The 14,613-nt window shown below is 34.2% G+C and overlaps 1 protein-coding gene across 3 annotated transcripts in view; it reads left to right on the forward strand.

Annotated features, from left to right (window-relative positions):
• LOC149771433 (thioredoxin reductase 2, mitochondrial-like) overlaps positions 1 to 14,613 on the forward strand; it is a 62,915-nt gene that overhangs the window by 17,368 nt on the left and 30,934 nt on the right. For all 3 annotated transcript variants that reach the window (XM_089948480.1, XM_089948478.1, XM_089948479.1), the window contains exons 6-9: positions 3,291 to 3,369; positions 5,870 to 5,932; positions 11,600 to 11,670; positions 14,212 to 14,231. In XM_089948480.1, coding sequence (XP_089804606.1) covers positions 3,291 to 3,369; positions 5,870 to 5,932; positions 11,600 to 11,670; positions 14,212 to 14,231 — 233 coding nt within the window. The remainder of the gene's footprint in view (positions 1 to 3,290; positions 3,370 to 5,869; positions 5,933 to 11,599; positions 11,671 to 14,211; positions 14,232 to 14,613) is intronic.

A 14,613-nucleotide genomic window follows, 5' to 3' on the forward strand; every position in this document is an offset into this window, starting at 1 on the left:
GGATTTTTGCTACTGGTGATAGATGCTACAGTTTGCAAACCAGGCGAATGAACATATCACGAATTGCCATTGTAGTACCAACATTGTCATATTTGTCATGCATATTGTTTTTAGAGTTAATCCATATTGCTGGGGGTGAATAAGGTCAGAATATTAACCCAGCAAGAGAGAATCGTTTGCGGGATTCAGTTGATAGTGTTCAAGACTTGTGATGTTTGTTGTATTTCTCCCTGGTGTTAAATGATTACATCCCAGTCACAAAGCTGTTGTCTATTCAAGTTGGTGTGACTGGGTTACACACTTTGTTTATAGAGTTAATCACTGTATGTCATCTTGGAATGAGGCCATTGACTTTTGACTCGGAGTAAATGATTCTGTTTCTGGATGACATAATTGTTTCTTTTTATTTCATTAATTGTTGGATGCGCAATGCACATGTATAGATTTTTCATATTTTCCCACAGTCCAGTGAAAACCGTCTTTATATTCGATATTACAATTAAGCACTAACAATTTTAACACCTAGAACCTTAATAACATTGGACGAACCTCCAGCTAAAAAGAGAAAAAATTTAAGGCTGGAGTAAATAATTATTGTAACTGAAAGAAGTGAAAAAGAGCAGACCACTCGCAAAACAGCAGTTTAAACATCGATAAAACAAATTTAGTTTGTTATAAAGGAAAATGAGTAATTCAGGAACAATTTCATATGCTAAAATATGTGATCTTCAGATGTAAATATATTTTCATGTTTAATGATAGAAGTATATCTTTATTGCCATATAATTTTGTTTTTAGATGCATACAATATTTTAGCAAGAACTATTAATAAAGAATAGAATGTATGTATAGTGATTGTGGTTATTTGTCATGAAATTTTTTTTGAAACTGGACCTTGGAAACTGGTCTTTTTTTTACAAATCTGCTATGAGAAACCACTTGTCTTGAGAGACCGCTTTTTGTTGGCAGCAGGTGTGGTCTCTTTTAACAGGTTTTACTGTAATATAAATTCAAATATTACTGCATTTACTAAAACATAAATAAACCTTTAAATGACTTCTTCTGAAACCTTTTCTGCAGTTGAAAAATGCCCCAATTGGTATTTGAAAATGGATAAACATTTCTCAAACTTAAAGTTTGCTTAGAAGTTTTTCAATACAGCCTGCCTTTTAATAGCGCAATTCTAAATGCACACTGCCAGTACATGTGGCTGATTGTTACAGCTCTGTGGTCTTAAACTAAGTAACATACAAGAGCAAAAACCAACAAGTTTTGTAAAATTCAACAAATAATTTATTTCCCTACAACACAAAGTGAAAATTTGAAAAGAACTTATAGCATTGTGAATTAAATCTAAAGTAGTCCTTAAAGTTCTATCACATGTCCAGATGTATAAAGTTCCAAATAAATTCCAGTGGTGATCCAGATGAATTCCATATGGAATGTGCTGATGTGCATGTAGTCTTGAATGTACTAATGTGCCATTGGCCTGGAATGTCACAGAGAGTTAACAGTATTGATGTAACACAATAATATAATCCCAAAAGTCTTGAATGAATTCACATTAATTCCAAAATAATGATTTAGTCAGAAAATATTGTTCTCTTTATAATTCCAGTGAATACTACTTTGAATAAATAAATCCACCCAAATTAAAAACTGAACACAACAAAAAGACTAATTCCACTTCAGATTGGTAGGAATGAATAAATTTGAAGTAAACAACATTAATATCAAAAGCTAAGACACAATAATAGAGGCAAAATATAGTTCAGTTTCCTTTTTAAAACATTATGTTGTCAGCAAGATTAGGATTTTGCAAGTGAAAAACTAATGTCTTAGACTAAGTATCAAGTAAACATGTTTACATCCATTAATAATGATCTGAAAATTTAATCCATAATCATAGAGAAATATTAGCTTTGTATTATGTTGTTTACAAAATAAATGTCACTAATTAGGTTCACCGTTAGGAATCATTGCCATCTCACCTCTTTCTGTGTGGGTTCGAGTCTTGGGTTTGGCCAATGTGGGTATGTGAGAAAGCTTGCCAGTAGCTTCTCGTGGGTGGGTGGTTCTTTCAGGGGTTTCCCAGGTTCTTCCTCCACCAGTGTTGCTGGCTGCCATATATAGCCTATCTTGTGCTGATAATTGGCGTTAAACCCTACAACAATGACAACAACATTACTCCATTTTCCCTGGCACTACTTGTATTTCTGTGCCATAAAACAGCAGATTAAACACTAATTAGGATGCTTACTGGAAGCAAAACAAATCTAGTGGGTTCAGCCAAGCTAAGCATATCAGTGATTGCCCTAAATGAAAGGAATTTTCTAATAGATCACTGATTTGATCAAGATTTTTGCAACAGGGTTGCCCAACCTTTTCACATGAGGCATCACAATTTATTTCACACTCGTGCAACTGTTTATAAAATTGGCCTGCCATGTCAGCAGGAGTTTTGAATGGGGGGCAGGCCAGATAGAAACATTTGGCAGGTAGGATTGTCGCCTACGACCCTGCTTTACAAAATATAAATATGCTTCTTGCCTGTGTTCACCTTTAGATACCATTTCTGAGGCAAAGAGACAGATGGAAATAGTGCTATTTCTAGAGTAAATATAAATCAACCAAGTCACAGCTGGATTAATAGTGAGCGTCATTGACATATTTATTTAAACAAGGTGCTCCAGTTTTGAATCTCTTTACATTTGGATCTACCAAAGAAGAGCAAGACAAATATTGTTTTATGTTTTTATTTCATAAATGTGATTATATTACTTGATATGAAAAATATATGCTTGCATACACAAATTCTGTTATTTTTTTGTTTGGGAATTTTTAGACCAGAAGAGCTTAATGTCTGTTATCCAGTGTCTGACGTCCATCTGTCCATTAACAAAAGTTTGTTACCACTACTCCCAAATCATTTGGAGGATGGCCATGAACCTCTCTCACACACACACACAGACACATGGATGGTTATATGTACATGAGGTTTTCTGTTAAAGACTTTGATATTTAGTTGGTCCTAAGTGAAAATAGTGCTGATCTTTCATCCAGTATGGCCACCACAGCAGCCTTTTGAAAATCTTGTTATTGTTTCTACTCCTGAATGGAAAGTCTTGTCAGCATACAGTTTTCACCAGAAAACTTCTTATGGCATATAGTTGGTCTAAACAAATTTCTGCAACTCCAATATTCAATATGGTCACCACAGTGGTTGTTGGGAAGTCATAGTAAGGCTTGTTTTTACTTTGGTTATGTTATGCTATTTGCTTCCTTTTCAGAAAAGTGGAATATTTGAATGCCCAGGGCTCCTTTGTGGATGATCACACCATCAAAGCTGTGGATGCAAAGGGAAATGAGGTGCTATAATTTTTCATTCATGATAAAACAATTGTATTTTTGAGAGTGCAAAAAATTATATGTGAACAAATAATGAATATTCTGGAGTACTGAACATGCATAAAGCAAAAAGAGGTCATACAATAGGTCTACATGATATATGATACTTGACAACAAAATCGTGCTAATGTAAAAAATTTAACATAGTTGTTGTCAGACTTTTGCTCTCACCTTATGAATCTGATTAAACTGAAAACTTAAAATACTAAATAAGACTTGTTAGTGAATCTATATATGGGATAGATGGATGGACTAAACAGTAATGTATTGATATGTAAGATGATGCATGTAACTGTTATGGTTTGTTATGTTGGCAGTGTGGTTGAAAGTTATTTAATCTTGGTACAAACGTCACTTGGCATTTAGAATCATTCTGTTTCAGTTTACTCCATTTTCAGACTGCTTCACAATACTCTGTTATGATGTCGTTTATTTGAGTCTTTCCAAAATAAAAAATTTCAGCAAGAAATCTTGAACTCACATCTCGTTGAGTTGAATAACTTTTACTTTTCTTCCAGAGTAATAATTCCCTGTTTACATGATGACATGTTAAAGTAGAGTACTAGAATTTAATTATGCAAAATGAAAGTTTTGTAGAGTAGACAAAATGCCTTTGTTTATAAAGGAAGTGATACATGTACTCTCATATGATTTTTCAGTCTTTTTCTGGAACCCTGTGTTCTTCAGGGTTAATTTCTGTCTGTATTATCCACAAAATCTATATTTAGCCTGTGTTGACCATATTATGATCTTGACAATTATGTCTGGTGATAATCATCAAAGAGAAGAACTCAACAGTTTTGTGAAGACCAAAACTTGATCACAACACTCTTGAGCCCATTTCCTGTAAATGTCCGCATTTATAGATAATGACATAATATTAACCTTAGTGGTACATATACTTTAGCAAACACTTTTTTCAGTAACAAAAACCTGACATTTGGGATGTTTTTTTTACCTTACCTTATGAATTAAATATTTGTTCTGGACACGTATTAAAATAAAATATGGCCACTTGTGATGGGTAAATTTTACATTTTCCACTAATATGCTGGTCACTTGTCATGTTAAAAGGGTGACAGTTTTCAAGGAGTACTTTTAAACACAAATTCATTGTTGCCAGGGAATTCTGGATTTAAAAGGGACCACTGTATTTTGGTATGCAGAGTGCATTCAGTGTGCTTACTTTTCCACGTGTAAGGCACTTTGCATGATTTTGTGTAATAAATTTGTCAGATATTTAAGTTGACATGAAGAGTGAGGTCATGAGTCTTTAATACTTAGTCTTGAAATTCAAAAACAAGTGTGAAATGCCTGTCATAACAACTGACATCTTGTGAACCATTCTTCAAGCAAAATCATAATCTAATTATTATACAGTGATTTCATCTACAGACTACAATGTAATCCTTGTACAATGATTTCATCCATAGACTACAATGTAATTGTTGTACAATGATTTCACCCACAGGTTACAGTATAATTATTGTACAATGATTTCATCCACAGACTATAATCTAATTGTTGTACAATGAATTCATCCACAAGCTACAAGGTAATTTTTGTACGGTGATTTCACCCACAGACTACATTGTAATTATTGCACAATGATTTCATCCACAGACTACAATGTAATTGTTGTACAATGAATTCATCCACAGACTACAATGTAATTTTTGTACAGTGATTTCACCCACAGACTACATTGTAATTATTGCACAATGATTTCATCCTCAGACTACAATGTAATTGTTGTACAATGATTTCATCCACATGCTACATTATAATTATTGTACAGTGATTTCACCTATAGGCTACATTGTAATTATTGTACAGCGATTTCACCCCCAGTCTACAATGTAATTATTGTATAGTGATTTCAGTTGCAGACTAGACATCAGCTGTTTTGGCCATTACTTATGTTCAATAATCAGTTTAACTTTTTTGTCTGAGAAGAAACTGACGTCAGAAATTTAAATATATTTAAGTTTTTCTGAAGCAGTTTCCAAATCCGAAAATTATTCCTTTTACATTTATAAATATTTACATTTTCATGTATTGATCTATTATTGGCATAAACATTTGGGGCAAGATTTATTGTGGATGGGGGTATTTTAGAATATCCTAAAGCCATGTTTGCTATAATAGTTTGACTTGATGAGGAAGTTCAGTGGAATCTTTTTAAAATTAAGTGGTAGTCACCCTCATGTTTATTAAGAAGAACACAACTGTGTGAAAAAAGTAATTAAATGCATATATTAATTGTAAATATGTGCCTAAATCATTCCTTCACCATTGTCCAACAATTTCAAATTCATTCTTGTTATAAAGATATCCTTGAAGTTTTGCTGCTATATATGAAACTAAAAAGGTCAGAGGTCATGTTGATGGTGAATCAGCATTTGTTGTTGGTAAGAATTATTCATTTATTTGCTAATATTTTTTACATTTTTGGTTGTAGAGGCTTCTTAAAGCATCAAACATAGTAATAGCTGTTGGTGGACGGCCTACTATCCCAGAAAAGGTAGGTAATAAAAGAATTGTCTTCTATATGTATTGAACACAAGTATTGATGTAACTTTTAAATTTGTTTGCCATCATTCTTATCAAAATTAACCTGCTAACATTTTGACAAGACAGAATTTATTGTCTTCTTCCTTTTGAAGAAAATTGGGGGACATAGTATCTACGCTTTCCTCCAATATCACACTTTCCTATTTGCTTTATAACTTTAAAGTCATTTGAGATCAAGGGATTAAACTTACTTACACACCCTCATGAGGAGAAGTGTGGCACACCAGATTTAGTGTCCTAACTTACACACCATCTGTACAAGGTGTGTGGCATACCACATTGGGTGTCCTATAATTAAGATCAAGATCACAAGACTAAATTTTCCATTTTCCATTACACTTTCCCTTCCTCTCTCTTTCCTTTCTACTCAATAACTCTAAAGCTATTTGAGGATAACAATTGATATTCATTTATATCATCACCTGGAATGTATATCATCCACCACATTGGGGGTCATAGCTGCAAGGTCAGGGTTATGGCTCAATATTAAATGTTTTGCATCACACTTAACTTTCCAGTCTATAACTTTAGACCTCGGAGATTAAGGGAAGAAACATGTATATCATCATTAGCAGGTGTGTTGAATAGCATATTGGGGTCTTGTCTACATGATCAGTATCATGATGTTATATGTGGAATTTTTCATATTTTCCTTTCCATTCTATCACAATAGAGTTGTTTGAGAAAGAGGGATGAAACTTGGTGTAACTTTATCTTATAATTATATGGTGGGTTTTATGCCATGAAAGGGTGGGGGGCTATCTACAAGGTCATGGTCAAAGGTCAATAGTGTAGGTTTCAGTCACATTTGCTCATCTGCTTACCGATGGAGGGTTTGCTTTTAAAGTGCCACTAGATGTTTTGCATCGAACATTACAGGTCATAATGTTAAAGTTTTTCCTTTTTCACCAGATCAGTCTCATTCTAACAAATGTTTGAGTCATCCAGGACATTTCATAAAGGCTTTAGATCTCACACCCCTTTTATCATTCACCATCATGATGGAGGTCTCAAGCTGTATGAGATAAAGCATTTGCTTGTAAAGTGGGTAGTGGAATTAGTCCAGAAACTGGACTCTCTGGGTTTATACTCCAGTCTCAAGTAGTTTATTGCTGCATGAAAAATTTAGATTGGAGATGGCAAGGTCCATATGACTAGGGGGACTGTTGGTGCTGCTGTACCTATTCTGGTTAAATTTGTCAAGCCTTAGGATTGTGTTAAAGTGTCTACTGGTGACAGATGATGCTCTCTGAAATATTACTATAAAGACAGTTTTAAAACCATATTGATGGTTAGAGTTGTTCCACTTTATATATAGCGTACTGAACCACAGATGCAATTTAGAATTTTCTTTTCATTTTAATATGAACTCTGTGCAATATATTTTTTTTTAAACTGCCTTCACTGGGTACCTTGTAATTTTAAATGGAACAGCCCTTATTCATAACATTCTTTTTCAAATGACATTAGTAACAGTTTGTTTCACATTGATTTCACAACATGCATGGGGTTTTTAAATGAAAATATTAAATGTTTCGGAATTAAATGTAGTTGTGACTTTCTTCATATGTAATTACTACCGTATTTTCCTGAGTATAAGATGAGGCCAGGTCAATATCTTGGTTTCGTTTTTTTGCACTAGTAACTTCTGGTTTCATGCATATTAATGGTATCACTGTATGATAATCCATATTACCAGCAATCATGATATTGCATCACCGATGCTAACTTGGTTGTGATTTTACGCCTGTAAACAAGGCGCTGCTATATTCCGTTATCAATTGACACAGCTGAATAAACAGTCCATGCTTGTTTTAATTATGATATCCATTGCAACAAGAGCCACATGGCTGTGCATGCTATGTACATGTTAATGAAAGGTCTAAAGCTTTAACTTGATTATTCCAGTTGAAACCAGCCTTGAGTGCAAGATTCAACAGATGAGGCTAACAATAGGGAAATGAGGCTATCCATAGGGAAATCAGAAATGTGAAGAAAATTAAACAGAAAACAGAAAAGTTACAAACGAAAAATAAATAAAAATACTTTTTATTACACTTTAACATATCTTTCAAATGCTGTATCAAATTTACACAAACGAACAGTTTTATAATACATATTATTTAACATGTCAAATGTAATTGAACGCACATCGATGTTGTAATTCATTTTATTACCTGTAGTAGAACTGTTCCACACTCTAATTAAGAAAATAATGATTAAAGAGTTCACTTAATCATCTCCTGTATCTGAAAATCCCTGGAAGTCTTTGTCTTCTGTTTCAGAATGAAAAATGGCGGCTATCTCACGGCTCAGATCATTGGAAATGTTCTCATTATCGTCTGTTTTCATCTCGTCATCCTCATCTGGCTTCTCTATCCTGCTGAAAATTTCTGCTTTGGCAAAGCCATTCACAATAGCCATTTCTTGAACCCTGTCCCATGCATCGTTATCCTAATGTGCAGCTTTGGAATATATAGCGCGCTGCATACATCCCATGTTTGTGAAGCTGTGCTCACCTGCCATTATCCAATGTTCAAACAACTTCCGAAGCTCAGCTTTGAAACAGTGATTAATGTAAATGTCTAATGGTTCAAGTAACTTTGTCATATCACATGGATGATGCCTAACAATGCCTTCTTGGTTTCAACCTTTTAAGAGGGGGACTACTGTACCAGAGAGCTGTATTATAATATGGAAGTCTCCTAGCTGGGAAGGGTTATGGACCTTTGCCTTTGAATCAGCAGTTCTGATACTGAAACTAATAATCCAGAAGATGTGGAGCAAGGCTTGCAGAATAGTTCTGATTGTCTCTTTCCAATAGGACAGATCCTCAGACAATGATCTGCACAGTCTCTTAACCTACATACCCCAAAACAGACATGATTTTTCTCCGTTTTAAAGCAGAATTCCACTTTTCTCCTGGCTTGAATCAGATTTTTCTTGATATAGTCCGTTTTTCATGTCTCCAATCCGGTTTTTAAAAAAATGGTCTGTCTGGTCCGATTATGCAACAACCCTTGTAAATTATTTGCTCCAAATATTAGTTAGCACTTGACTCTCGTAAAGAGTATTCTGATTGGTCAAAGGTTTAAATTCATCCAATGAATCTTCATATAACGGAAACTGATGGCAATGGAAAGAAGAAGCATGCTTGTTAAACATGGCATCCCAAATTTTTGAGAGAGAGCATGGCACGAAACGTTTAGACAAAGGTTTAATAAAACGTATGGAAATGGGAATGGCTGAAGCAAAAAGTTGATGGAAATTTAATTGGTCAGTTTATAAGAAAACTGAATGCTAGAGGACTGGCATTTTGAATTATGATGATTGCGGTTGGAAGTGTTTGGGACAGCACCTACAAAAGATGCTGCATACAGAAAAGTCGAATCTCAGAAGCCATTTGGAAAAGTGCAGTTAATTACTATAAGGAGAAAGATTTCTTGCATGAGAGAACAGATGTAGCCCTCTGTCAGAATATGCACAGCTTGAAAGGAAAAAGGCTGTAATTGAAAATAAAAAGAAATGAGCCATAAAAATTATTGGTGACAAAAAGGAAGGCTAAAGAAATCTTTGCCTAAGCTACAAAAAGAGCTAGACTGGCATATCAACAGGTTGTGTCCATTGGAGAAAAAGACAAGTGAATGTATAGGATTATTTGCATATAGTTGATATACTTGCGTGTTTATTTTACATTTTTTTTATGAAAAGAGAGAAGTATAATGTATTTGCTGCAAAAATTGAGAAATTATTGTGACTTAATTATGATCTGAACACTGACATGCACATGAAATAACTTCAGCATCAATAGTATTGGAGAATTAATTCATGTGACTATAAATATTGTGAAATTATTGAACTTAAGTCGAACATTTTTTGGTAAGTTTATTAGTTTTTCAATTGATTATTTTGGTTTATTTTATGATCATAAGTCACACCAAGAGCAGTTTTTTATGAGTGTAAATGGATTTTTGGCCCCCTCGAGACACCGTTGGTCGAGGACCCCCACCCCCATTACAATTTTTCCAGCTTTTTTTTATGGAAGACCAAAATCATGTCTGCAAGAAATCATAGCAACCTCCATACTGCTTAAGAAACCCAGGTCACATGTCCAGAGAAACTAATTCTGCATGTAAGTCATGGAGAAGATTTGAACAGCTATAGTTCGAATGATATTCAAGTCTGTTTCTCATTGAATTTTCATGTCATCATCTTGAAATGTAGCAAAAATCACCAAATTCATTTCATGCACAAATGATTGGAACATATATTCAATACATGCTGAAAAAGACTGGTCTGTGTACATATAACTCTCCATGTTCAACTTGAGTTCTGTATAAGCCGCTAAGAAGAATGTCACATTTTTGATATTACAAAGAAATAAAAGGGAGGCAGCTATATTATGGCCAAATATTTCTCAATAGGAAAGCTGATCACTCCATAATAAATAAATCAACTTTTCCACAGGTCATGCAGCATAAAAAATATTGGATGTAAATGGACCACCTTGTTTTAGCATGTATTACACTTTATGTCCCCTACAGTGTTGAAATATTTCATACGCGAAATGAATTATTACTTTTATCTACAGTTAATGAAGCTAACCTGAAATATCTCTAAGCTTCACGATGATGCTGTTTGCAATGAATTATTGAAGGATTTCTACACTTTAAAGGCTTATACAGGGAAATTGTGCATTTTCACAAACTGTTGTCACATTAATAATGTCACACCACTTTAGCCTCCATGGCTAACATCCTCCTTTTTTCTCTTTGAGGACAAAAAGGCTAAACCCTTGCACTATCAAAGGATACAGTACCAGTATGATCAGACATTATGGATGCTATTGATTGCAGTAAGGGTCTTTGTGACTTAATGTCCAATTTCCACCTGTCCATGCCCCACTTGCTTACCTTGTAAATTATGTTTCTCCAAGGATACTTACCCAATCACATTACTATCAATCCTGCCCACACTTCTCTACAAATACTAGTACCCTGTTGTAGGTTTTTCTCCAGCTTAGATTGGTAGACATATGAATAATGGGTAACCACCCAGTTGGGATGGACGGGAGAGCTGGCAGTGGGAGGTAATCTATCAGAGTTACTTCCTTTATCATGCTATAAAGCACAAAGACATTTGTTGGTCTTTCAAGGAGGGGTAGATTCAGAGTTAGTGGAGGTTGTTTTATAATGTGAAATATTCTCAGAGAAATAATATTTAATCACAAATTTCCGTCCGTATTAATTTCAAAACATATAACAATTTAAGGCAGTGAATGGATAGGTACTGGATACTAAATGCACACATGTACTTTGAAACTATATAAACTACTTCATAATTCTTTTTTTTTTTCTTCTAAATAGATGAACTGAATTGATTGCTGGGAATGTATGAGTAAGAAGCAGAGGTGAAAAGTTGGAGGGGTAGTAGCTTTCTGCATCATATTTGACACATTTTTTGTTGGACCTTTAAGTCAGTGGATTGGAGCAGCCACAACATGACAAAGATTGAGTACCTCATGAAAAATAGTAAAAGCACACTAGTTTGGTGCACATTTGTTTTTGCCCAAGAAGATTGTTATTTTAACGGTATTCCTTTTTGTTTTATGCCCTAGGTTCAAGGAGCTGCCAAATATACTGTTACCAGTGATGATATTTTCTGGATAAAGAAACCTCCTGGGAAAACGTAAGCTCTGTTACTTTTGCCTGCTTTGTATTAAGCGAATTTGTTCATTGTATTCCACAATAGTGACAATAGATGATGGAATTTACTGACCATATGTCAACTTGTACATCCATCCATTCATTTTCTGTCTGAAAATTACTTCAGCATGATTATGAACAATGACTAAGCATAATTAGATAAATACACCTCTCCCTCGAAAACTTGCACACAGTGAAGTCCACAAACACAGACTGCAATATTAGTAAGCACACAAAGGGACCTCTAAAAATAAAAAGAGAAGGAATTCTATCCTGGCAGGACATGCAGCAGTGAGAAGATGAGGGGGTGGGCTATTAAATAGCTTAATACTTTTGTAATTGTGTTGCGAATAATCGTAAATAAAATGCTTTTTCTAATGAAGTTGTTTGCTTTTCTGCATAAGTTGCCTTTATTTTCGTGATAAAGATTATTAAAATTTTAACTCCAAGATGTTTCGACACATTTCATGTGACCTCTAAAATATTTTGTATTATGTCACTGCTGTTTGCATGTGAATGTGGTTATATTCGAGTGTTATTGTTGATTCACAACAAAGCGAGATTCCTTTTTCCAAAACTTTGGACATTTAAATCATGAAACAACAATCATTAACATTGAAACTGAATTTTTAAAATATTGTTTGATTAGTAAAATAGTAATGTTGTCATTTAATTGATTGTTCTGCTCATGCTCATTCTTGAGTAATCCTAGGTGCCAGAAAGTTCACTACAAACTTTGGAACTCGCTTCTCCATAATGAACTGTATCTGTGAAACAAAGCTTTTCATGTACCAAGTACTCCTTGTTTTGCTTGCTTATCTTGCTATTGTTAATCACCATTGTGAATTTTTAGTATAAATCGCTGATTACTGTTAGACACTTTTTATGTTACATAATAATGTTGATAACAGTGCACAATTGGTCAATTGAAATGAGTTGATCTGACCCACAGTTGAGGCTTAGCTCTGATGCATGTAGGATTGGAGCAATTTAACTTTTATTTAAAGATTATTCTGCCCCTTTTTTTTTAATTTGATACAAAAGACATAATTAACATGGTAATACAAAGCAGATTTACTTTTAATTGATTTTAACAATACAACAAACACTTCTACAAATCATAGATCAAAACACAGCACAGGTTCTCAGAAATGCTTGCAGACATTGCTGTTATAATAGATTACAAATTTTCCCATTTTAATTCAAGTTTGCATGTAGCATTTATAATGATTTCAGTGAAACAGAATTAAAAGGTTTAATTAAATCATGAATTTTGCTTGGCAAGACTTACTTAACTGGTATTTTTTTCCTTAAAGTACTACACCAGTAGGCGTTACTGACATTATCATAGATCAAATTTTTGTTGAATATTGTTATTTACAGATTAATGATTTTATTTTAAAAAACTGAACAGAGTATATGACCTCATATTAAAAGTTGTGAATTTCATGATGTCCAAATAAAATTTCTGGGCACTAACCACCATATTTGATGATAAAATGAGTGATGTATCAAAGTTTTATTTACTCGTTTGGATTGTGGTTTTCTTCACGTTCAACAAATAGGGGCCAATTATTTGGTATTTTCTAGGTTGAAAAAATGAGATCCATGCCTGACCCCATGTTGTACGGTAAGTGGGTTTACAGATTATCAGGGTACGAGTTACAGAGGGAGAGGAGTATACTGGGCTGAATTTTATTCATGAGTGACGACTTGAAGAGATTCATAACCAACCTGTACACCTGTATTTGCATGCAAGTGAGGTCCAACGTCAAGCAAGATAGAGCCTGATTTGCCACTGCATATTGCACAGAGATCAGGGTCAGTGTTGTTTGTTCTACTGATAATCCTTACAAACTTTGTAGACCCAAATCTGCAGGCAAAATATGTGATGGCAGATCTGTGTCTCAACAGTTTTCAGTTGGACCTGACGTGAGTTAGGGCTATTTGGGTGAATTATTGGTTTTTACAGTTTCAAATATGTGTTAACCATCATTATTATTTAGTTTTCAACAGTAAGACTGTGATTAGTGTCTTCCAACCATGAAATGCAAGACTGTTATTGCCCAGGAAAGCGTATGTGTGAATCCTGAGTATTTCCTTTCAAAACATTGATTTTGAATTTTCAGATGTGTACAGATATAAAACTTTGCTTTCATCCCCTTTCATTCCATTTTATAACATTGAAGAGTTTAGCAGATATTTTTGTGTTTTATTCATAAACATGTGAGATGTTATAAAATTTACTTAAGTATTGAATTTGGATTGATTAGATTTACAGGTCTGTGTCATTTTGCAATCATAAAGACTTCAATGATGAAATTTTATATAGGCACATATAATAACAGAACCTCAAATGTCCAGATGTCAGATGTATTCTTGGTCCATCTCAAACATATTGTCTTCCCCTAACATCTCTAATCTATACAGATAAGGACTCAGTTGTCTGTATTCTCGACTTTTATCCCTGAATTCAGATAATAGTGTTTCGTTAATTTTCTTACATCCCAAATTCTCGTTGCAGGCTTGTTGTTGGTGGTAGCTGTATCCTTTGATAGAATTAACAAATGAAAAATCCATAAATTCTTTGTGTGCTTACACATCCCAGATCTTTGGAGGTATGAAGTTTATCATTGTCAGCTGGTAAGAATGTGATTGACTCTACAATCTTCAGATATTCTCAACTTTCACTGAACACACACAGAAAGACAAACACTAAATGAAAATGGACAATTTGTAGTGTTTGGTAATTAGTGGATTTTCTAAGTTAAAACTACGCACATAGCTGTACAGTGCACCTTGATTAGTGTATTTGTGCCTTAAAATAGTCAGGGACCTATAACACTACATGTACTGGTTTATATCTCAAGTCCAACTGAAAAGGGCACTAACCAAGATCTGTCATCACATAATGCACTGGCCCAGA

The sequence above is a fragment of the Sinohyriopsis cumingii genome, unplaced genomic scaffold (assembly GCF_028554795.1).
Source record: "Sinohyriopsis cumingii isolate HCF-2022 unplaced genomic scaffold, ASM2855479v2 utg001869l, whole genome shotgun sequence".
Lineage (NCBI taxonomy): Eukaryota > Metazoa > Mollusca > Bivalvia > Unionida > Unionidae > Sinohyriopsis > Sinohyriopsis cumingii.